This window comes from Rattus norvegicus, chromosome 10 (assembly GCF_036323735.1).
Source record: "Rattus norvegicus strain BN/NHsdMcwi chromosome 10, GRCr8, whole genome shotgun sequence".
NCBI lineage: Eukaryota > Metazoa > Chordata > Mammalia > Rodentia > Muridae > Rattus > Rattus norvegicus.
Genome location: NC_086028.1, coordinates 83022898 through 83047994, shown reverse-complemented (window position 1 = coordinate 83047994; position 25097 = coordinate 83022898). Strand labels below are relative to the sequence as shown.

Genomic DNA, 25097 nt, shown 5'->3' with positions numbered 1-25097 from the left:
CTCCCCACCCCGCCACCCCACCCCCCGCGCGCATCACAGCCCTTCTTGCCCACCTGCCGAGTTCCCGCCTCTGCTTTCCTCTCCATCCGCATGCTCCTCCCAGCCTAAACCCAGCCGAATCCCTGAGCACCAATGATTCGATCACTGGGCCTGGAGCCTGCTGCCAGCCTACTGGACCCATCGTTCACCCTGGCCTTTCCCCTTAAACTGCGCAGTTCAGAGGAGGTCAGGGCAGAGACTGCTGGGAGCTGGAGTTGGCTGCGGGGATGGGGAACCAACATGCCCCTCCGGGTCATAGTCTCAGTTTTCCCTCTGCCCCTTGGGGGCAGGGTTTGGAAGTTAACACCCATGTTTTACAGATTAGACCCCTGATTTATCAGGGAAGGGCCTGCTTGGCTGAATGAATGAATAACTGGGATCCCTGGAGGGAGGAACCGATTCATTCTAGGTGCCCTGGCTCTAAAGGATTAGGGGCTGGAATGTAGCTTAGCTGGTAGTGTGCTTGGCTAGTAGGCATGAAGGAGCCCTGGGTTTGATCCTCAACACGGTCTAAATCAAGCATGAAGGCTCATTCCTGTAATCTCAGCACTCAAGTGAAGAGGGTGGAGACTATCCTTGGCTACATGGAGAGTTGGAGACCAGTGGTTATGTGTGTGTGTGTGTGTGTGTGTGTGTGTGTGTGTGCACTGTGTGTGCACTGTGTGTATCTGTGTGTATGTGTGTATGCACTGTGTGTGTCTCTCTGTGCACTGTGTGTCTGTGTGTGCGTGCACTGTGTGTGTCTCTGTGTGTGTGCACTGTGTGTGTCTCTGTGTGTGTGTTACACTGTGTGTGTGTACACTGTATGTGTCTCTGTGGTCTCTATGTGTGTGTACACTGTGTGTCTCTGTGTGTCTCTGTGTGTGTGTGTCTCTGTGTGTGGTGTGTGTGTGTGCACTGTGTGTGTGTGTGTGTGTGTGTGTGTGAGAGAGAGGGGGGGTGGGTAGGAGAGACTGACAGAGAGACAGAAAGACAGAGAGACAGAGAGCAAGGTAGTGACTACAAATGAATCTCCTTTGATTATCCCCTCTGCTGCCCACAGTCATCCTTCCAACTCCACTAGGCCCTGTAAAAAGGTGAAAGATGTGCATGTGCCAAGCAGGAAGTCAGGACCCCGGGGTTTACCTCACTCTCTTTCTGAGCAAAAACCCAGGGTCTCCAAAGCGCTTAAATTGCTTCTAGGGCCTTTCAGATCCAACCCCCTCCTCCCCTCTGCCCCTGCCGGAGAGCACCCCTGAACCCCAGGGACCAATACCTGGGCATCTGATGGGAAATCCTGATGGCATCTTGGGAAAGCCTGTTCATCCATCCCTTCCCAATTGTCACCAGGGGACATTCAAGCCACTATAGACCTAAAGTGCAGTGGTGCTTAACCCCTCACCCCAACCCCTGCTCCTGCCACCGCCATCCTGGGAGAACTGGGGAGTTCCCAGGGTTCCCCAGGTCATTCCCTTCCTTGAGCTAGTACACTCACACCATATTGATGTCCTCCCAGGGATGGGGAAGGAAAGCTGGTGTGCGATGCAGGGGTCAGAGTGAAGGAGATCTTTGGGGAGGGGGACAAGGAGTGACATTCATGTGTGTCTAGAGTCCCGGGGGACAGGACAAGCTAGCCAAGAGTCCAGGTGGTCTGGGCCGAGTTAGGTCTAGCAAGAAGGACAGACAAAACACACATGGTGGGGAAAGAGGGAGGAGCCTGGCGTCCTTAGCCTTGGAGATCTCCCCATCATCCCATCATCAGTAGGATGGGACCCTCTGGTGGAGGAGGAGGGAGGCTGGAGTCTGTACCCATAGAACACGCTGCTTGCTCACCTGTGTCACCCATACCTCAGTCAGCCTCAGTCCCTGGCCACCCTGCCCTGCCACAAGCTTCTCTTGGAGAAGAGACTGGCAGGAAGATGGCCCTTGTGTTCCTAGCCTTAGTTAGCAAGCTTCACCCCGGTTTCTTTTGTAGCCAAGAGAACTGTTTGCACTGTATCAATTCAGCATGGCTTCGGTTAACACAACTTCACTCTGAACTTGACTATATATGTAGTTAAGAGGGAACTCACGGGCTAGAGAGAGGATGCTCAGTGGTTAAGAGCACCGACCCGCTCTTCCAGAGGTCCTGAGTTCAAATCCCAGCAACCACATGGTGGCTCACAACCGTCTGTAATGGGATCTGATGCCCTCTTCTGGTGTGTCTGAAGACAGCAATGGTGTACTCATATAAAATAAAATAAATCTTAAAAAAAAAAAAGAGGGAACTTACTACCACTCTGAGGAATAAAGTCTAGAAAGCCAGCGATTTGCCCTTAGATGTGTTCTGATGCTTATGAAAATAACGATGTAATCAGTTAAAATATAAAACACTCCTGTACAACCCAGTCCTTGAGAAACTGAGGCAGGAGGGTCAGAACCAGCCTGAACTATATATAGCAAGACACAAAATAGTTCAATAAATTATATTTCTTTTTCTTCATTAACTTATTTATTTTTTCACTTTTACATCCCAGTCGCAGTTCCCCATGTTTCACCCTCACACAGCCCCTCCCCCATCCTTTTCTCCTCTGAGGAGTGGGGGAGTCTCCCCATGTCACCCCACCCTGGCACATCAAGTCACTGCAGGACTAGGCACATCCTCTCCCAGTGAGGCCAGAAAAGGTGGCTCAGTTAGGAGAACAGGATCCACAGTCAGGCAACAGATTCAGGGACAGTTGTTTAAGGGCTTGCATGAAGACCAAGCCACACACTTACCACCTATGTGCAGCCCATATTTACTCTTCGATAAATTGTGCACACACACATGCACGTGTAGATATAAAACACTACCTTTAAATTCATCAGTGTGTATCTACCTCATTGGGGAGACTCAAAAAGGCAACTGTGGTAAAAGGGACAGAGGGTACCTGGAAGGTCACCAGTGGTGACTCAGGCCCTGAGTGTTGTAGGGAGACCAATGAGTAAAGAAGGAAGCCTCCGGGGTTGGGGATTTAGCTCAGTGGTAGAGCGCTTGCCTAGCAAGCGCAAGGTCCTGGGTTCGGTCCCCAGCTCCGAAAAAACGAAAAAAAAAAAAAAAAACGAAAAAAGAAAGAAGGAAGCCTCCATGGTGTGTTGCATACTCAGCGGTCACTTAGTCCAGTGGGCACTATCATCTGCCCGGGGAGTATGGCAGTGCAAACCTAGCAGATAGTGGGAGTGACTCACACCAGGCCCCTGCTACTTGTAGCTTTGAACTTGTCACTGGGTTTCTGAAGTTTGGCAGCCATGTCTGAAATGGGGACCACAATAACACCTGCCGGACAGGAGTGTTGAGAGCCATGGCAGTGGTGGGAGACTCTTGTAGCTGGTGACTGAAATTCCTATGGGGGGCTGTTGTGTTTTTGTGGTTTAGTGAGAAATGCTGGGAACTCTGGGGCTATTATCCCCAGATGCACGTGCCTGGAAGAGTGTGTTGTGTGTGTCAGGATGGTTCCTCTCCCTCTCCCTCCCTCCCTCCTCTTCCCCCCCCCCCCCGTCTCTCTCTCTCTCCCTGTCTCTCTCTCCCTCTCCCTTTCCCCTTCTCCCCTCCCTCTCCTTCCTCCTCTTTCTCTCTGTCTCTCCCTCCCCTTCCCCCCTCTCTGTCAGTGCAGTGAGTATGAAGTGTCCCTGCGTGTGTCTGTCCGTGAATGTGTCCGTCCATGCACTGTTGTTGAAGGTGGCTTTCTTGAGTACATTGCTGGCGGAATGATTCTGGGTGTCTCTGCGCCTTTGTGTGTACGTATGCACGTGCGTGTACGTATGCACGTGCGTGCACACGCATGAATGTGCATGTGTGTGTTGGTGCTGAGGTAGCTTAGTCTTGAAATGTGGCTCCGTGTCTCTTTCTCCCCCTGTGGTTGGGCATTGGGTGGATGTAGCCTAGCAGCAAGCAGGGTAAGCAGTTGTGCGGAGGGAAGAGGGCTCTCACGAACCTACCAAGTCCCAGGATTCCCAGCCAAATTTCTCTTCTTCCGCTGTCTGGAGGAGCACAAGCCTGGCTGCTGGGGCTCGATGCTCCAGTCCTAGACTATGCTTAGGGGTGCCATTTTGAGAGCTTAGGTGGGATGTATGGAGATTCCTGTCTCTCAATAGGGGGACAGGGCGAGCAACTCGATTTCATGTCCAGAAATATGGCTAAGGTGGATATTCAGGAGGACCTACCTGCTTTGGGGGTGAGACTGGGGAGAGCAAGGCTAGGCTGGGAGTGGAGGAGGGGACTTGGGAGGGGATTAAGGATTTGTATGGAGACCTCAGCCCCCGGCCTCCCCCCCCCCCCGCCCCACTTCTGTTCTGTCTTTGTCCCCTGTGCAGTCACTTGTGGGTCTTATGTTGTGAGGAGATTTTGAAAGGGGGAGGGGAGGAGGAGGGGAAGGGAGGGGTGGAGTCGACCTGTTTTTGTCTGCCTGCTTTCTTCTGTAAGTTTCTCCCTGTCCATCTTTCACTGTCCTCTCTGTGCTCAGCCTCTGCTGTCTGTCCATCTGTTTGTCTCTGGGGAGGGAGGGAAAGGGAGTCTCTGCCCCAGACTCTGGACCTTCATTCATCCTCGGGAAGAAGCCTTGTGACTAACCTTTGCCCTCACCCCGCCCCGCCCACGGTTCCCTGGTTCCTCTCCTAGATAGGCCCCTCCCCCCGCTGAAGGATACCGTCCTGAGTGCACAGGTCTGAGGAAGATGCTCATGACTCCAGCCTCCCCTTAGAAAATGTTCTAGAGCACAGCGCAGCTCTTTCCCCTGTCTTCAGGAAGGGGACCGAATGTACAGTTAGAGAGGTGACCTGGACACCTTCAGTACTCCTTACCTCTCCTATCCTGACGTCATCCCCTGTCTGCTCCAAAGCAAACCAAAGTGCAAGCTGCATGCAGGCCCTGCTCCCTACCCCCAACTTAAAATTCTAAGTTCACCTCATATATCTTCCTAGCTCCCCTTTCAGCTCCCGAAGGCCTCTCTACCCCATCATCCCCGCCCTGCCCCACAGGGACCCTTGTGGGAGATGGGCAGCCCTTTGACATGGCGCCTTGGTGACCCCAGACCCTTTCCCCCTCTCGCAGATCCGGAGCGGAGCAGCCCCCCCATGCTGTCTGCCGACGATGCCGAATATCCTCGGGAGTACCGGACCCTGGGGGGTGGGGGCAGCGGGGGCAGCGGGGGCCGGCGCTTCTCCAACGTGGGGCTGGTGCACACCTCCGAGCGGCGGCACACGGTGATCGCTGCCCAGAGCCTGGAGGCCCTCAGCGGGCTCCAGAAGGCCGATGCTGACCGCAAGCGAGATGCGTTTATGGACCACCTGAAGAGCAAGTACCCCCAGCATGCCCTGGCCCTTCGAGGTCAGCAGGACAGGATGAGAGAGCAGGTGAGTATGATCAGGGGCCAGGGTCTGTAGCGATCCGGATCTGGGGCAAAGCTGGGAGCCCGGAGTTGGGGAGTTTGTCTCCAGGGCTTGGGCAGAATGTGGGAAGAAGGGCTGGAAGGTGTGCCTCAGAGGCCAAAGGAATGATTGGGAAGAAGGCATGGAAGGGAAGCTTTTGGCACTGAGGATACTGGCCGGGACCGAGTGGGAGAGCTGAAATGCTTGGTTGTAGCATCTCTCTCAGACGTGGGAGGTCTGGAAGGCTGATTCTGACCCCAGCCCGCACCTGGACTGAGCCCAGAACTGGAGCCACTACCTCCTTCAGTGACACAGACTGGCTGTGGTACTGTGTGACTGATCTAGTATCTTCTGTGTTCCTTGGCGCTCTCCTGCCCTCAGTAAGGCTTACTTAGGGAGGGGCTGGGGCCTTTGCCTTTGGCCCAGGGCCTACATGGAGTCGGGTGCTTCCCTCCTCAGCCTCCCCCAGCCTGGATTCCTCAATTCCCCTCTCCACTCAAGCACTAGCTTCCTCTCAGGACTAGTATTCTGCACTTAGCCTTGCATGGGCAAGGGGGCCGGTGTGGCTGATGTGTCCTCAGCTCTGGAAATTCGAGCCTTGTCCCTTCTGGGAGAAGGTAGACGGTGCCCATCCATTAGCACTCCTTCAGTCACACTGAGGAGTGTTGGGTCACAGCTCCTTTTCCTCAGGGTGACTGGGGATCAGGGGAGGGACATTGCACCCTCATTGCAGAGATCAAGGACACACTGCCATGTTTGTGGGACCTTGCTTGCCCCCAGACATCCTCTCTAGGTCTGTCTAGCTTTTGCATTTTCCTAGCTCCAGAGTCCACCTAGGAACAGGGTCCAGGTTGGAGAGGGTCAGAAGGCGTTCTAGACTCACATAAGCCCTGACCTCCTTAGGTGAGTTGGGGGTGGGGGGATTAAACATTGTATGAGCGTCCTGGCCAGTTGGGAGGGAGTTTAGGATCAGAGATATCACATGCACAGGCCTGATAGGAAGGCTTCCTGGAGGAGGTGGTCCCTAGGGAAGGCTGCCTGGAGGAAGTGGTCTCTATATGAGGACTAGCAGGGTGAAAGGGTTTGAACAGAGGAAGAAATTGCTCATCAGCAGGTCCTAGGGAAGCAGCGTGGGCTTGAGTGGACTTGGGACATGACACAAAAGTCCCTCTGGCTGGTCTGTAGGGGGAAGGGTTTGCACTGGAATGCAAGGAACCATACTGATCAAGTGGGCTGGACCAGTAGAGACCATGAGGGTTAATTTATTATAAACAGTAAAGTGACAGAGTAGGGGAAGGAGAAGAGGAAGGAAAGAGGTGTTTGGACAGAGTGGGGGGAGAGACTGAGCAAGCATTGTTGGTTATCTGGATCTATAAAGCGGGGAGGCGGGCGGGGAGGACATAGCTAGAGGCCAGGGAAGAAGCTCAGTGGTACGAAGTGCTGGCCTGGTATGCCAGAGGCTGTGGGTTTGATTCCCAGCCCTGCACAAACTGGCTTTAGTGGTGCATGCCTGCAATCCCATTACTCTGTGGGGAGGCAGTATGGAGGGGGCAAGATAGTCAGCAGTTCAAGGCCGTCCTCAGCTACCAACCTGGGCTACATGAGACCTACGTGAGAACTGAAAAGAAACTCTTGACTAACAGGGAGATCAGTCTCTGGGAAAGACACAAAAATGGGTGAAAGTCATGGGGTGGGGTGGGAAGCTGGGAAAGAAGGCCAAAGGGATACCTTTATATACATTTTGGGACTCCAGGGGGACCATGGCTTCAGGAGACCTGGGAGCAGTCAAGTTAGAGGCAGAAGTGAGAGTGGGCCATGAGAAGACCATTAAAGCAGAATACAGCGGTCAGAGAGGAGCCATGGGGCAGTCGGCACCTGCACTGCAAAGGGCTAGGTATTGTCTGGGCAGGGGTAAGAAGCAGCCGTGGCCAGTTTCAGTAGTTTGGTGACCAGGTGTAGTAGGAACTGGACACCCTGGTTACACAGATATCTGGGAGGTTTAGCAGAAACAAAAGATGGGAGTAGCCAGGTGGCAGTTTCAAGGGGCGCCAAGCCTGTCGGGGAGCACTTACATAGGAAGAGGCTGGTGAACACTCAGTAAGTAGTTAGCGAATGCTTCTGCCCTGGAGGGGAGCTCAGACATGCTTGGGTTCGTCCCTTTCCTCTGTCCTGTTCCCATCTGCTTTTGAGGCTCAATGGTAGGACCCAGGGCCCTTTCAGTTGGGCGGAGTACCCAAGCACGGTCTAGCATGCTGTGAAGCCGGGAGGACGTTTGGAGTGGCTGGTTGGCAGAGAGAAGACTCTGAGGCCAGAGGGCCGGGGGCAGGAGGAAACAACAGTGGAGGTGCCTGGTGGCCTTGGGTAGGAGCAGGAAGTCAGAGTTACAGAGATGGCAGAGACTGCAGGAGTGAGGTCACTGCTGTGCAGTGATCCCCGTCACTGTGAGGTCTGAGGTGCCCTGTTAGGAGGAGGCAAATATTACGTCTGGGAACTAGAAATCAGGATTCTCTCCAGTGGCGAGAGCCCTGTGCTGCCTGACACGCAGGAAAACTTGGGACCCTAGTTATCAAGTTCCAGCCACTCTGAAGGCCCCACCATGACTCTGGCTCCCTTCCTTGTGCCGGAGCTTGCCTGGGAACATCCTTCCCTGTCCGCTTCCATCCCCAGCGGCTCCTGCCCGCTCCCCCTAATGGGGTGTCCCTTGATTCACACACACAGGTCGGCGGCTGGACCGTGGACCCTGTGTGCCTCCTCAGCTCCCTCTGTTCCCACCTCCACGGCGACTCCACCCCCTCAGGGGCTGGCCAGCCTGCCCAGGTGAGCCACCCATCCCCCTCACAAAAATCCATTGGTGGAGCTTGGCTTTGGGGAGGCCCTTTTTTTGTAAGGGGGGGGGACACTGAGGATTTTTATTTGGCACCCCTTCTCTTTTATGTGTAGCCTCTCCACTGTATTTACATCTCCCTGATGGGGTCCTTATAGTCGCCTCCCCGAATCTAGCTGGGACCTTTTTGAGGGATAGTTATGATTCCAAAACAAACCAACCAACAAATAAACAGCTATTTCTCTCTTTTAAACAAGAGGGCCTAGTCTTGTTCCTTGGGCTCCCAAGAATCTCTTGTTCTCATCTTATAGCCCTGTGTATGCCCCAGTCTTGGTTCTGAGTGGAGCCTGCTTCCCCCCACCCCCATCTGACCACCAGGAAGTTCTGCGTGGTGTCTTTCTCTCTCCCTTCTTGCATTTTTTGAAAAGAACTAGGGCATCTAGCCATTGCTTCTGATCCTGGTTCCTGTTCCTCACTGGGCCTCATTTTCCCTGATAGGAGGATATATTTCAGCATGTGCTCCCAGCTCAGGCCTGCACACTGCCAGGGGAGGAATAGCAGGCATGGGAGAACCAGGAATTCTAGCCGGACCTGGAGCCAGGGAGTTTTGGACTTGATGGCCACCGTAGTAGGTAGGAGAAGGGCAGTGGCTGCCAGCTCTTTGAGTGGAAGAGGTCCAGTTCTTCACGCACTCAAGTGTGACAAGGCTGGACTTTCCCAAGGAAAATAAAAAGATATTGTGACCAGCTAGGATGTGATGAGCTTCCAGGACCGGGTGCCTGGACCGAGAGGAACTTGTCTGGTAACAGCTTGACACACGGATTATCATTCTCAGGGCACAGAGCCCCTTCCCCTCTGGCTCTCAGCCCCATTTTGGCTGAACTTGGGGAACAGGGTCAGGGATGTGTGTGACCCTAAGACTGGATGACAGGTGGGAGAGAGTTGTCTTGAGTGGCCACGTGGGTGGTGAATACCACAGGCCCGACAGTAGGATTGGGACGATAGAGATGGAGGGAAGACAGGCTCAGGATGGACAGGTGAGTCCCTGGTGCCTCAGGTCTCTTAGATGGAGTGTTGGGGGGGCAGGGTTAGGGCTTTGGAGCCTCAGAGGCAGACATGAGGCTGGATTCCAGTGGGCTCAGTTGTGTTCTGTGATGGAGTGACGGTCTGTCTGTCTGTCTGGAGTTATACTCTGATGGAGGAAGGGGAGTCTGTGGGAGACCTTGGCCCCAGAGTTTAATAGTAAACCTAGGATCTTGTCATCTCTTGATGATACAGTTTATCATATTCCTCCCCACCAGGGATAAGTCTGAGGTTCATTTTTGTAAAGCTAAGGCACAGAGACAGCCAGCAAAGGACTAGAATCACACAGCAAGGCACGGTCAGAAGCCAACGGGGAAACTTAGGCATCCTAGGCCTCCCAGACTCAGTCGGGGATTAAGTCCTGGAAGGATTAAAAGGGCAAAGAGGCGCTGCTGAGAGGAGGTTGAGGGCCGGGAAGGTGGGGGGTAACTAAGACCTTTGGAGATGGGGGCAGTGAAGAGGATCCTGGGAAGGGACCAGAGGTTAGACCAAGCCGCAGCCCCTCCCCCCGCGCTTCCACTAGGCTGTCTAACCTCCCTCCCTCCTGCTGCAACCCGAGTCCTGGGCGGCGGGCCGGCGTATCGGGTGACCGCGGCGACGCAGCCACCAGCCTCCTCTGCTCTTCGGCCGGGCTGCGCCGGCGGGGCCGCGCCGCGGGAGGGGGCCGAGAGGGGATGCGCACGGCGGCGCAACGCGCCGCGCCAGGTGGAGTCGCGGTTACCGGGGCGACCGGGGCCCGGGCCGGCTCGGCGGCGGCGGCTCTCGCACTGCAGCAAAGGGCACCGGCGACGGCTGCGGAGGCGGCCGGGGGAGGGGAGAGCCCGCGCGGGTGGGAGTAGCGGGTCCTTCTCCCTCCCCCGCCCGACGCGGGACCGGGCCTGGAGTGTGCACCTGTGGCCGCAGGTAAGGACGAGTGACTGTGGGGTTCCGCGGGAGGCGGGGACCCAGAGATCGGGTCTCGATCCGCGGCTCCGAGGACTAGTCTAGGGGTGCGGGGCGCGTGACCGCAGCGGGTTCCCGATCTCCGAGAAACGCCCCCTCCCTTTCCTCACCGCAGCAGGTGCCTTCCACGTGTGTCGGCCCCCACCCCCAAATGCGGCAGGCGCCCCCTCCCCCAACCTCAGAAAGTCATGACCTTCCCCGGGTGCGCCCCGGGCCCCAAGCGCCGCGCGGCTCCCGCAGTGCACCCCCCTCCCCGCACACCCAACCTCCGCAGGGCTCCGAGCTGCGGGTGTCGCTGAAAACCCCTGGGGGAGGGCGGTGCGCGGCGTGGCGGTGGCAGGCTCGCGGCCACAGGGCGCGTGGCGTAGCCCTAGGCTGGGAGCCGGCGTTTGCACGGACTCGGGTTCACGAGAGTTGGGAAGTGGGTGTGTGCGCCAGTCTGGGGACGAAGGAAGGGGGCGCGACTCGTGGCTGCCTTCCTCTCTGGAGGATGCTCTCTCGGGGCCTGAGGTCAAGAAGGGGTCATGGGGACACTTAGCCTACCCCGGGACCTCTGCTAAGGGGAAGGGGAAGGGGGAGGGTTGTGGTATAAGGTCCGGATGGGGATTCGTCCTGCTTCTCTAAAGCTGAAGTGGGCGGAGGAGGGCCAGCTCTAGGGGGAGAGACAACCGCAAGACTAACTACTAGAGAGGAATGATAGGGGTTAACGCCTCAGCTGGGAGGGAAAAAGCTGTTTCCTCCACTCTGTGTGTGTGTGTGTGTGTGTGTGTGTGTGTGTGTGTGTGTCTGGGGGAAGTCTTCTCCCCCATGGCTGAAAGCTTGGTCCTGAGGGATGGTTGTTTCTCATTTTGCCCCAGCTCCTGAAAGCTTGTCTTCTAAGCAGCGGGTTCTGCCAGTCTCCTGTTCAACACCTTTCCTTTGTAGTCCCTCGGTTCTGGGAAGGCTGTCTCTGGCCCTGTACCTTCTTCCCTTTGGTGAGGTTGTGTTGGGCGAAGAGCAGAGGGACCCAGATCTCTCCTGCCCCTGCCTTGTTTATTTTATTTGTTTGTTTGTTTATTTATTTATTATGAGACGGGGCCTCTATCTGTAGCTCTGTTTGTCCTGGAACCTGGAATGAACTCCCAGAGATCCCCCTGCCTCTGCCTGGGATTAAAGGAATGCACCACCACATTCAGCTCCTTGTCATTCTTTCAGGGTTAGACCTGTGACAGTCTCAGGAAAAATGCCCACAGCAGCAGGGCCCAGAGACAGAGGGAGTGGGGCCAGGCCTAATATTTAGAGTTACCCCCTCCCTGCTGGCTTTGCCTGGTTTGCCTGGTTGGCATTTACTCATTGCCATGAATATGTTGAGGGCATTGATATATAGCAGGTGTGTGTTGGGCACAGGCTGAAGAACCTACAGCTAGGAAGGGGGTAAGGGGAGGGAGGGGACCACAGGTGTCCCTCTTGTACAATAGAGGAGGAGCCTCTGTTCCCTATCAGCAGGGGTGGCCCCTTGGGTTAATATCTGAAAGGGTGGATGATGGCCCATCTCCCTGAGGGCTTTCCCCCCACCCCCCCTGCTGCACTTCTCCCCCCCCCCCCGCCCCCAAGGACAGTGAGTTGCTTGGAGACCATGCACCTGGTTCCTGCTGAGGCCGGCTGAAAGGATCCTTCTTCCCCTTTTGAACAGAGGACCAGGAAGGAGACAGGGCTCACTGAGGAGGCTCTGACACTCAGAACTACCAAGTCCTATGACTGGATGGCGGTGTCATTTGTCCGTCCAAGTCCCCCAAACATAAACATAACTTCTCTCCTGTGTCCTTCTCAGAGCTAGGATGACCCTTTCCCAGACACTGATGTCACCCTGTTCTCTCCCTTGGGCTTGTTTGTGACCCGAGCCTTCCAGATACTGACCGATGACTGTGTACAGGCTTGGAACACACCGTGAGGGCACAGTCGGTGTGGCTATAGTCACATCTTGCCTGCTTGTCTTCGAAGAACCCCAGTGGGATCCCAGTCATCTGTACAATGGCCTGAGTCCCTTGTGCTGAGACTAATGGAAGGATAATGGATGGGACAACTTTTATCTTTCTTGATTCAGGAAATCAACCCCCAGACACATGATGATAGGACTATTGTAGTCACTGGATACTGGCCAGAGGTGACACAGATGTCCTGACTCACCTCATAGAGGGGAGCAGAGAAAGGGCATTTCCCTTGAATCTCTGTGTATTTCATATATTGCTCTAATGAAAAAAATTACATGTATTAAGTATATGTGTCCATGGGGGAGGGTATACGCTTGCCATGGTGCATGTGTGGGGGCATCAGAGGGCAGTGTGGGGCAGTTGGTTCCTTCATTTCACCATGTGGGATCCAGGTATCGAACTCAGATCATCAGGGTTGGCAGCCAGTAGCACCTTTACCCACTGAGTTGTCTTGGTGGTCCTTGTATACTATTTTGTATATATTTCTGTAACTAGTGTTTGTGTGTGTGTGTGTGTGTGTGTGAGAGAGAGAGAGAGAGAGAGAGAGAGAGAGAGAGAGAGAGAGAGAGAGAATGAATAGGTGTCCATGCCTCTGTGATGTGCTGAGGGTGGGTGTGACTGGCCTTGCTACCCTCTGTGTCTTTGACTGGGTTTAGCTCTAGATAGGGTCCTTGGAGGTACACGTAGATCTGAGTAGGTGGTCTTTGAGCAGATGTCTCCAAGTTGCTGTGTGTTTCTGGGGCCATTTCTCATGGCTTCCCTTAGTGCGGTGCACCTTGGTGGGTGTGTCTGTTGTTCTGGGCACCTTTGTGACATCCTTGCCTACCCGAGATGTGTCTGAGTCAGCCAGCTCACTGCAGGAACAACATGCATGTTACAGGGAGCTGTGGAGGGCTTCCGTGCCCACTGTGGGGTGGGGGGAGCATGAGGCTTTCTCTGCAGAGCCGTCTGTCCGTCCGTCTGTCACTCCTGGTCTGCAGACATGACATGACTTTCCAAGTCTCCAGCCTGGCTCTGGTGTCCCTTTACTTTCTAGGCTTCCCTTTCTATCCAAGGTCACAGAAGCTGTGGCTCAAGTCTTTAAGCCACACTGTCCCCTCCTGTGATAAACTGAAAGCACCCCCTGGTACCACGGGGGTGGGGTGGGAGGGGTGCCTTTGCTGACCCCTTCTCCTACCTGAAACGTATCTGCCTTTCATCTGTTGGAGCCGCTAAATTGGGATAGGAATTGTGGTGTCTCAGGTGTGTGTACAGAGTGTGGCAAATAAACTCTACTCCAGATTCAGACCACCCCAAAGAGCTGTCAGCATAAAGTCTACCCAGCAGTAGCCATCCTCACCTCCTTCCTAACTCCTCCGTGCCCCTAAAGCATCCTAGGGGCACAGGGCACCACAGCATGGTGTCCTCCCAGCAGGAACCCTCAAGGTCCCTGTCCTCTGCCAGTGGCTCTGAGGCCGGGGGAATCTTGTCTGCTCGTGCCAGGCACCCTGGGGCCAGGCCATCTGCTGCCTCTGTTCTCCTGCTGAGGCTGGCACCGGTCAGCAGGGTACCCTCCGCTTTGCCAAGAACCAGCCCGCCCTCAGGGCTGTCCTTCCCTTGTCACCGGCCATCTGGAAGGCCCTTCTGGTCTCTGGGGAGGGCAGGGCGAGCTAAGAGAAGCCTCAGGCCCCCTCAAACTCTTCTCTGCCACCTCTGTAGCTCTAAGTGCTGCCCAAACTCCCCATCCTCTGACAAGCCCCTGAGGTCACTGGCGTCGGTCCACTTTTCTCCACAATCCTTGCACATCCTGGCACACAGGCTTGCCTACTCTGGCCTCGGTCCCAGTTGTCACCATCTACTCCCTGCCCTCAGCCTTACTGAGGTCTCCCTTTGCACACCCCAGCATTGCATTCCTGTGTTTTCTGTACTTTGATCTGTCCATGTAACTCCAGTCGGAGGCTGGCATCCAGCGACTACCTTTGACCCCTCACTCCCTTCTGCTTCTTCCCAGCCCCCCTGCCTACTCCAGGGCGCCTACTTAAGCTATCTGCTCTGCTAAGCACACCTTTCTTCCCAGTCTCCAGCTCTTCCCTTACCCAACTGAGCCGGAATGCCATCTTTTCTGGGACATTTTACCCTGGTCTCCCACAAGGAGCACCATTTCTCTGGTCCCCACCACTCAGATTTATCACCGCCCTCCCCTCAAACTTTGCCCAACTCATGGTCATCTACACTTTTCCTCACCTGTAGCTCTCTCTGAGGTTAGTTCCTATGGGTAGAAAGACACTTAAAACATCTGGAACGTTCTATCCTGCTCCCCCACCAGCAGATCTGGAACCTGCCCCATCCTTGGTGACCCAGAAGGTTCCAGCCTCCGGGGAGAATTGAGAGGCACAGGCTTTGCCTGCTGTTTGTTTCCGAGAGGGTGGAGGCCCATGTCCCAGGGTTGAGTCCTGAGTCTCTCTCCCATCCCCGTCCCACTTCCCTAGCAGTCCCTTATAACCATCTCTTCTCTTGTTTCCATCAGCAACCAAACTACTGGAGTTTCAAGGTCAGTGCGAGATGCTTCTGCCTCTGTGACAACTGCATGTCCTGCCCTCCCCCACCCCACCCCCCCGCCTCTGCCTTGCACATGCTGCTCATTGGGGTGTGCATTTGCACGGGCCTCCTCCTTTGCGGGCGGTGGGCCTGGGGCTGCCGGTTATGGCTGCTGCTTTGCGGGGAGAGAGTGGATTTGTCTGCCAGGGGCTTGTGGATCTGGAGTGGGAATCTTACCACTTCTAGGCTTGGCCTAGAGATACTCAGGTCCCCAGCGCTCCCAGCCCTACTAAGGGCATTTTAGAATGAGAAGGGTTCCTGATATTTCTGAGCCTAAAGTTTGCTGACAGAGGCAGGGACCTGAACTCACAACTTCCCTGTGGCCCCTGGCCCCTGAACTCACATTGTCCCTCTGTGGAAGGCCTCAGAGCTGCCTTCCTTATTCCCTACCAAGCTCAGGACCAGGCAACACCCTTGAATGCGTGCGTTCACCTTGGGGCCAGGCCTGGGGAAAATCCTACTTCCTCTGGACAGTTTGTATTATGGAGACCTGGAATGGGATCTTCCCACTCCCAGGATACCGTGGTGCAGGCACTCTATCTTTCTTGGCCCACACATTCAGAGCTGGGTGAGGTGAGTTCTACTGTGGCTTATTGTCTGGGATCTGTGGTCCCTGGAGCCTCCGACATTATGGAAGGGTAGTAGGCTCTCACCCAAACTTGCCAAATGTCCTCTGTGCAAGCAATCATTTTTCCTGCAAGCAACCTTTGAATCGGTGCATCATGGGCTCCTGTACCTGCCTGTCACCCCACTTCTCTGGAAGTGCCAGGAGAGAAAGGAGAGGGTGTGGGCTTGAGGATCTGATGGCCTGGTGGTGAATTCTAACCCGCTCCTAATTACTACCTTAATGACCCTAGCAGTTATTTACACTCCTATGAGCCTTGCTCTCTCCTTTGGAAAGTGAAGCTCTTTGTCATAGAGGCCACAGAGTGGTGATTGAACCCAGAACCTTGGGCATGCATTCTATCACTAAGTCACTTCCACAAACTTTTTGGGGAGATGGGGGTATTGTTCTTGTTTGTTTGTTACTGTTTAGTTTTGAGCCTGAAACAGACTGTGTAGCCCAGGCTAGCCTCCAAGTCACCAAGAGCTACCTGCCTCTGCCTCCCAAGTGCTAAGAGTAAAGGTGTGTGCCCATACCCAGCACCCCAAACCCTATTTTTACCTTTTCTTTTGAGACGGGGTCTCACTAAACTGTCCAGGTTGACCTTGAACTACCTCAGTAGCTCAGGCAGGCCTTGAAGTTGAGATCCACCTGCCTCAGCCTCCTAAATCATTGGATTATAGGTTTGTGCCCTCAGGGCTTACTCAAGGTTGTTGAAGGATGGGAGAGAGGGGAGCAATGCATGCTGGGTCGGAATGCTCTATTAGTTGCTTCCCCGGGTAGCTGACTCCATTAGTCACAGACGCTGACCTGATTCTAACCTCTGCTCACTGGAAGTGCTTTAGGGTTTCATAAGAGGTCTTGGGCCCCAGGCTTTACTCTGTGGAGAGGTTCCTATTAAGGGTCTGTTGATCCTGGAAAGCGTTTGTGAGAGCTCCAGGTACATCTGCCCAAGTCTGTAGACAGCTGTTGGGAGCTCAGATCTTAGGTCTGACTGCCCTAGCCCTAGCTCTGTGCCTGGCCTGAGGCCAGGTCTCATTAGCTCCTTGGTGGAACAGGTCCAACAACTGCCTCCCAGGACAGCCCCTTCCCGTATTCAAGTTCTGTTTGAGTTCCTGTTCCCTTCTCTTGCCAGCTCCCTAAACCAGCATTTTAACACCAGTGGCCACGTGTGGCCCAACACAAAATCCCGAACTTATCTAAAATATTGTAAGATTTGCTTTGTGATTTTTTTTTTTTTTGAGTATAGAATAGAATTTATTCAGGGCATGGGGAAGGGAGTTAAAAAGGTTAATAGGGGCAGAGAAAGACAGAGACAGACAGACAGACAGACAGACAGAGAGAGAGAGAGAGAGAGAGAGAGAGAGAGAGAGAGAAGGGGAGTAGAGGCTGGCTATGAGCACATGGAGAGAGAGGGGGAAAGAGAATCGGGAGAGAGGGAGGGCAGAGCAAGAGAGTGAGGCTTCTGTCTTGCTGTCTTGCTCTTGCCTTCTTCTTTCTCAGGGCCGGCCTCTACTCCTCCACACACTCCCTACCTCCTCTTCCTCCTCCTCCTATTCTTCTTCTTCCTCCTCCTCTTCCTCCTCCTCCTCCTTCTCTCTCTCTCTCTCTCTCTCTCTCTCTCTCTCTCTCTCTCTGTCTCTCCCCCCGCCCCCCTGCTTTTCTATACTATACTGTCTTGTTGTGGCTGCTCCCTCAGGGGGAAGGGATGCCTCAGTATGGCCGGTGGAGGCACCCCCTCCCTCCATACTTCACCATACCTCCATAGATTTTTTTTGTTGTTCAGTTCTCAAGGGGGAATGTGGTAGATGACAGTCATGCCACCTCTGCTATGGTGGGCCTGGGCAGCAGATGTTAACAGACTTTCCATAACCTTAGGATTTTCTATAAAGATAGAAAGAATGGAAAGATGCCCGTGGGGCTAGGGAGGAGGGGAGGCAGGTATAAGGAGGGGCGAGGTTATTTTTCTCTTAGTTCCTGTTTTGTGGCCAGCCATCCTAGGACCTGTCCATAACCATGCTTTCACTCCCTCCTCTTCCAGACAGCTCATCTGTGTCCTCTGCTTCCCCCCACACCCCCTATACCTAACCCACTGCCCTCATGCCTCCCCACTTCCCCCCTCACCTCTTCCCCACATCCCCCACCCCCTACACCACCCCATACCCTCCCACACTCCCTTCACTGCCCCCACCTCCCCCCACATATCCCCCACCCCGCCCCTCCCCCTCTCCCCCACCTCCTTCCACTGCCCCTGCACCTCCTCCCCACTTACCCCCACATCTACCTCCACATCTCTACCCTCCCTCTCCCCTACACCACCCCCATACCCTCCCACACCTCCTCATTGCCCCCACCTCACTCCACATATCCCCCACCCCATGCCTCCTCACCTCCCCCCACCCAGTGGCCACACCTATTCCTCATCTCCCCAACTGCTTCATTCTGTAGCCCCTCATCGACCCCAGCCTGGCAACCACTGACCTTTCAGTTGCCTGGCAACTCCATGCCCACCAGCCTGGTGCAGACCACCCCCCCTCTATTGCATAGGCTCCCCACTGGTGGCTTCTCTGGGGATGAGGGTGGGAGGGTCCCTGTCACTGCTGGTCAGCCTAGAGTTGACACCTAGGCTCTGAAGTCTGGATATGAGATCTCCCATACAGACCCAGTTCATATTCTGCCTTCCTTGAATGACCCATGCCCTCCCTGCTGATCAAGGTACTGTGCTTGAGGAAGCTCCTTGGTGATTCCCCAAACCTGTCTTTCCATGCCCCTTCCCAGGCTCTGACGGTGAGGACATAGAGCCTCTCCTTTTCTGAGCATGCTAATTGAATTGGAACATTAAATTGACTTAATGGGAAGAAGGAGATTAATTAGGAGATAATCAGGATTTGGGGGGAAGAAGGAATGGAGGTATGTTCATTAGGTTGGGTAGTGCTTGCCTATAACCTCACATTCAGGAGGCAGGAACTGGGGGATAGATTCAAGTGGGAGGCCAGCTTGGCCTACTTAGCAAGTACTCAGTGGGCCATCCATGGATACATAGTGAGACCCTGTTTCAAAATACAAAATAAATTAAGATATTGTCCTTTTTTTTTGGTTCTCTTTTTCGGAACTGGGGACCGAACCCAGGGCCTTGCGCTTCCTAGGCAAGCGCTCTACCACTGAGCTACATCCCCAACCCCCAAGATATTGTCTTTTTAATTGTGCAAAATAATGTCCCGATTGCTCAAAATTCAGTTTCATAAAGAAGTAAAATGAAGAAAGCTCTCCCAGACCTGCGACTGTTGACGTCCATGGTCCAAAGTGATGTATGTGATTTAAGCATTAAAAATACGTTTATTAGGGGTTGGGGATTTAGCTCAGTGGTAGAGCGCTCGCCTAGAAAGTGCAAGGCCCTGGGTTCTGTCTCAGCTCCAAAAAGAAAGAAAAAAAATACGTTTATTTTTGTGTTCAAACTAGGTCTCACACTGTAGCGGATTGTAAGCCCAGGATAACCTCAAACCTGTTGGCTATCCTCCTGCCTCAGCCTTTCCTGTGCTGGAATTATAGTCACATAGCAGCATAACTGCCTGTGGAAATAAGAATGTTAGGTGCAGATGGATAACATGTTTTATTTTTATTTTCTTAATCCTGTAAATAACTTAATCATTTGAGTTATGAGAGCCAAACATGGTAGATCACGCCTTTAGTCCTAGCACTCAGAAGGCAGAGCGGGTGGATCGCTCTGTGAGTTCAAGGCCTGCATGGTCTATTTAGCCATTTCCAGGGTAGCCAAGGTGACGTTGTGAGATTCTGTCTCAAAAAATAACAACAGGGGCTGGAGAGATGGCTCAGGGGTTAAGAGCCCTGATTGCTCTTCCAGAGGTCCTGAGTTCAATTCCCAGCAACCACATGGTGGCTCACAACCATCTGTAAAGAGATCCGATGCCCTCTTCTGTTGCGTCTGAAGACAGCTACAGTGAACTAACATATGTAATATAAATCTTTAATAACAGTTTAAGCCGTGGGGTGTCTTGTCTAGTAGCCATGTTTGGTGTAGGGACTAGGTCAGAATGGCTGAGGCTGTGGACCTGGATGAGAGATAAAAGTACACTCTAGAAGGATAATTGAATTAAGAAGGGATGCCACCTCCCCAAGAAACAGTGGTCAGGCCTGTGACACCTCTCCTAGTGAACTACCGCTCCAGGTCTTTATTTTGGGAGAGGGGGGAAACTGGGAATTGAACCTAGGGATTCACTGACCTGTCTGTGACATCCTTCCTCGCCCTAGCTGTAGATCCCTCTCACCTGTAGCTTTAGGAAAGGGACTGTCATACCCAAGGCTACAGAAGTAGGTCAGCCAGGCTATGCGACAGCATGTGCATCACCGGTAGGGGTGGAGCCTAGCACAGTGTACTTGTGTGTATCACACCCGGTTTTGCCTGTTCATAAGCATACAGTTTACTTTAAATTGTGGTTCAGTTGACTCGAGGGTTTCGAAGACTGCCAGTTCCTAAGTTCTCTAAGTGGAGGCCTCTAGACATGAACACCTCCCAGTGCTGAAAGCCTAGGCCCCTCATTCTCTGATTTCTCCCTGCTCCCCCGAGCCCCTTGAACTCCATGAAGAATAAATCCGCCGTTCACACACCCGCCGCTTAATTAATGTCTGGAACTAATGCTCCAATTTGCTCAACAATTCTGCTGCTCACCTCGGTGACAAATTTGTGTTGTTGTTGTTCGTTGGAAGCTTAAAATAGCAGGCGTACCCATGGGTCCAACTCATGGTTTCTTGTATGACTGTCCGGGGTGCCTGAGTCCTTTGCTCACTGCTTACCTGCTGGGTGTCTCAGGGAATCCAAGGCCTTTAGAGTCAGGGGATCTTTTCAGCGGTTACCCAACTAGTCTGGAACCCAGGAAACAGATCCTTCTCTGAGTGTGTGTGTGTGTGTGTGTGTGTGTGTGTGTGTGTGTGTGTGTGTGTGGTGTTGCTGTCTGGCCAGAGCTCCGGGGCCCAGATGGAGGCAATGGCAGAACAAGGGATGGGGGTGGGGGCTCATGCTTGGTGCCTCTCGCCCTGCCCTGCCCCTGCAGACCCGCAGCTCGCGCCATACTCAGGGAGCCCAGCCAGGGCTGGCAGACCAGGCAGCCAAGCTGTCCTACGCCTCGGCTGAGTCGCTGGAGACAATGTCCGAGGCCGAGCTGCCCCTGGGCTTCAGCAGGATGAATCGCTTCCGACAGAGCTTGCCTCTCTCCCGCTCTGCCAGCCAGACCAAGCTGCGCTCACCAGGTACTGCCCAGCAGTCTTGTCTTCCGGCCCTGCCACAGCTCCTCCCTCCGGCTTCTCCCGCCCTTCGCTACTCCATCTCCTGCCACTCCCTCCCAGTCCCTCCTCTAGCGGCCGTCACCTCCCCGAAGTCCTCGGGGCCCTCAACACTCCTTCTCCTTTGCTATACCCTAGCATCCCCTGCTGGCTCTTACGCTCTCAGCCTCCTCTCTATCCAATCCTTTTTTTTTTCCTCTAGGCTCTTTTCATTTCTTTCTCCCAGTGTTCTCGCCACTCCCTTCAACTTTCCCGACTTTCCTTCCGTTTCTGCTCTACCAGCTCCTGCCCTTACCTCATTTCTGCGTCCAGACTCCAGTTGCCTGGAGTCTAGTGGATGCTCTGAGAGGCAGCCCGCCAAACAGCTGCATGAGGAGCGCGTGGGTGCACTTGCACTCAGGGGCAGCCTCTGGCCTCAGACCTTGCCACTGTGGGACCGATGCTGCTCCTGAGGGCTCATCGCATTCCCCTGGTGTGAGGCGCGCCGACAGAGGCAGTGACCATGATGGCCGCGTCTCCTTCGCAGGAGTCCTGTTCCTGCAGTTCGGGGAGGAGACGCGACGTGTACACATCACGCATGAGGTCAGCAGCCTGGACACGCTGCACGCACTCATCGCGCACATGTTCCCGCAGAAGCTCACCATGGGCATGCTTAAGTCGCCCAACACCGCCATCCTCATCAAGGACGAGGCTCGCAACGTCTTCTACGAGCTGGAAGACGTCCGGTGGGCGTGGCCCCAGGGGGGTGGGTGGATTTCCCTACACTCCTCTGAAGAGCTCTAGACCCCTGGTGGTCCTTCCTCAGATCACTCTCTCTCCACCCTTTCCCTTCCCCTGCAAGTCCTAGCGCCCTCCCTCGCTGCTAAATCTTCCAGTCCTGAGGCTGTGAAAGTGGACAGGTGGAGTCTACCCGCCCCCGTGTGTGTGTGTGTGTGTGTGTGTGTGTGTGTGTGTGTGTGTGTGCACCCACCCCTTGCACGCTTGTTTGCTGGTGACAGGCATCCCAAGGTACCAGGAGACACTGAGCACTGAGTATAGGAGTTAGAAAAGGGGGGTTGGGGATTTAGCTCAGTGGTAGAGCGCTTGCCTAGGGAGCGCAAGGCCCTGGGTTCGGTCCCCAGCTCCAGAAAAAAAAAAAAAAAAGAAAGAAAGAAAGAAAGAAAAGGATTGGGTGTTGGGGCCATCTTGCCTGCCTGAAGTAGCCGCTGCACCCCCTCCCCCATTGTGCACAGCTGGGTGCCACATAGTGACTCACCGTCCTTCTCTCTACCTGACAGGGATATCCAGGACCGGAGTATCATCAAGATCTATAGGAAGGAGCCACTGTATGCCGCTTTTCCTGGCTCGCACCTCACCAACGGTGACCTCCGGGTATGTCTGAGAGCACCTAAGGCACTGGTGAGACTGGGCAGGTGGGGTCTAGGGAGAATATAGAATTAGGGTGGCTGTGGAGATGGGAGTCTGAGACAAGGGTGCCCTAATTAATTGTGAGGTTAGGTCACCCCACCGCTACCTGCTACCCTGCCCATTTGTCTACACAAGAGTTCTCTAAGGCTCCTTTGGATACCGGTGTCTGCCAGTTTACCCCCATGCTGGGAGTACTGATGGGCAAGGGGCCCAGGATATCTTGGGAGAGGGAAGACAGAACAGAGGTGGCTTCCTAAGTCTGGTCGGGGGAAAGCGAGGGGTGCTGGGTTCTCAAGCAAGGAGCAGGAAGCGCCCTTCGTGACCTGCTCCATGGGCTTTTCGGGCTGTCTTCTGCTCAGAGAGAGATGGTTTACGCATCGCGGGAGTCGTCGCCCACGCGGCGCCTCAACAACCTGTCGCCCGCATCGCACCTAGCATCTAGCTCCCCGCCTCCAGGGCTGCCATCCGGGCTGCCTTCGGGACTGCCATCGGGCTCGCCCTCGCGTTCACGCCTCTCGTATGCTGGGGGCCGGCCGCCCTCTTACGCCGGCAGCCCGGTACACCACGCGGCTGAGCGACTGGGAGGCGCCCCGACCAGCCAGGGCGTGAGCCCCAGCCCCAGCGCCATCCTGGAGCGGCGCGACGTGAAGCCAGATGAGGATCTGGCGGGCAAGGCGGGCGGCATGGTGCTGGTGAAGGGCGAGGGCCTCTATGCCGATCCCTACGGGCTGCTGCACGAGGGCCGCTTGAGCCTGGCCGCCGCAGCAGGAGACCCGTTCGCATACCCGGGCGCGGGCGGCTTGTACAAGCGGGGTTCTGTGCGCTCGCTCAGCACCTACTCGGCCGCTGCGCTGCAGTCCGACCTGGAGGACTCGCTGTACAAGGCGGGCGCCGGCGGCCCGCTCTACGGAGACGGCTATGGCTTCCGTCTGCCGCCTTCGTCCCCGCAGAAACTAGCCGACGTCTCAGCGCCCTCCGGGGGACCTCCGCCACCGCACAGCCCCTACTCTGGGCCGCCCAGCCGCGGCTCGCCGGTGCGCCAGTCGTTCCGTAAAGATTCTGGTTCCTCGTCGGTCTTTGCTGAGAGTCCTGGAGGCAAAGCCCGCAGCACCGGGGCTTCCACGGCCGGAGCACCACCTTCTGAACTCTTCCCTGGACCTGGAGAGCGCTCCCTCGTAGGGTTCGGGCCGCCGGTGCCAGCCAAGGACACAGAGACCAGGTGAGGAGACTTGGGCGCAGCTACAGGGTAAAGATGTGGTCCCGAAGAGGGTGGCAGTATCTTCAGACGAAGGAGGTGACCAGAGTGTCTTCCATGTGGCAGAGAGGACAATAGTAGGAGACCCACGTTTGTATTCATTTCCCTAGCCTTAGTTTACCCAGCAGTAAAATGGAGCGCTGGCCCCGTCCCTTTAGTGTCCAGCCTTCCAGAGAGAGCTGTCCAGCACATAGCCTCGCTGAAATCCACCGGAGCAGGCTCGGGATGGGGGAGGAGTTGGGATTCCAGACCTGTAGGCAGAGGAGAGCTAGGAGTTTGATCCCGTGCGGCAGTCAGGCGAAGACTAGCTGTCCTCTAGTTGCTAATCTTAGGAGTCAGGAGTCGGGTGGTCAGGGGGGATCACACTTTCACAGGAGAGCTTATTCCCACTTTCCAGGGAGCGTATGGAGGCCATGGAGAAGCAGATTGCCAGCCTCACTGGGCTAGTACAGAGTGCTTTACTGCGAGGCTCGGAGCCGGAGACCCCAAGGTGAGACTTCCCCCCTCCCGCCCCGCCCTCTACACTATCAGGGCTTGAGGCAGATACATGGGCAGTGAGTTAAGTTAGAAACCTGTGTCTACATTGTGACTCAGACTGCTTTCTCTTTTCTGTGGCTCTATCCTAAGATCAGGGAGGTGGGTGACATTTAAGGTCCCATTCAGCTCCCATGGTCTGAGGCCCCCATGGACATTTTCTTCTCTTTCCTTCACAGTGAGAAGATTGAAGGCTCCAATGGAGCAGCCACCCCCTCAGCACGTAAGTGTCCCTTCTCTTCCTCTCAGGGTTTTAGGATGCGTTTCCTAGTCTTTAACTGGAGCTCCAAGAGTAGCTACATCCTGGGCTTTCCACAGATTTCCACTTTACTCCTGCCAGGACTCTCTACCGCTTAGAGTAGACAGTCATAACCATGAGCCTTTCTGCCCGGGTGTGGGAGTGGAGCGGCTCCTCCTCTTCCCATTTTGCTCCACTTTCCTTATGGCTCTCCCTTCTGGTCTCTCTCAGCAGTGTGTGGGTCAGGCAGTAGGAGTAGCGGGGCCACTCCAGTGTCGGGCCCTCCCCCACCCGCGGTCAGCAGCACCCCTGCAGGGCAGCCCACTGCTGTCAGCCGGCTGCAAATGCAGATGCATCTGCGTGGCCTACAGAACAGCGCTAGCGACCTGCGTGGCCAGCTTCAGCAGTTGCGGAAGCTCCAGGTACCGTTAGCTCCCCCGCCCACCCCACACAGCCCCGCCCCGCCAGGCTGTAACTTCTCTCCGCAAGCACTGCCCTACCTTTCCCCAACATTCCCGCTCTCTTATTGTTCAGTGGTCCTTCTTCAGACCCCCTTTCTGCCTCCCTTTCTAGTTTCCACTTACTGTTAAACCCCAGATCCCTCACCAAGCCCCAGCACTTCACTGAGCCCCAGCCCCTTCCCCATGCCTGCACTGTGCCTACCATTTCTCCTTGCATTTTCCTTTGTGGTGGTCTCAGTTCCTTCAGGCCGTATTCCCCAAGTCCCCTCAATCCTTTTCCTGAGCCTGGAGTGGCTGTCCCGCCTTGCCTGGCAGATGGTCCCACCTGTCAGGAGCCTGGCATCTTCGTGCCTGCTCTTCTTAGAGGGGCTTAGGGCTTGTCAGGTGAGGATAATGAGCAGAGACAAGCTGGAGTGGGGGCAGAGAGCTGCCATCTGGGCCACAGATAAGATCTTGCCCACCCACGTCAATTGGGCACACTCGTCTTGCAGCCCCTGCTAC

General features: G+C 55.0%; 1 protein-coding gene across 33 annotated transcripts in view; it reads left to right on the top strand.

The window, feature by feature from the left end:
- Window positions 1-25097, top strand: part of Srcin1 (SRC kinase signaling inhibitor 1) — a 67065-nt gene that overhangs the window by 18365 nt on the left and 23603 nt on the right. For 11 of the 33 annotated variants that reach the window (XR_010055230.1, XM_063269719.1, XM_063269720.1 and 8 more), the window contains 10 exons: window positions 5087-5388; window positions 8122-8220; window positions 14729-14752; window positions 20473-20668; window positions 21228-21426; window positions 21979-22099; window positions 22468-23327; window positions 23761-23853; window positions 24077-24120; window positions 24367-24557. Coding sequence is in view for 32 of the 33 variants with exons in the window: in XM_063269719.1 (XP_063125789.1) it covers window positions 5087-5388; window positions 8122-8220; window positions 14729-14752; window positions 20473-20668; window positions 21228-21426; window positions 21979-22099; window positions 22468-23327; window positions 23761-23853; window positions 24077-24120; window positions 24367-24557 (2129 nt within the window). In the remaining variant the exon portion in view is untranslated. 33 annotated transcript variants of the gene reach the window in all.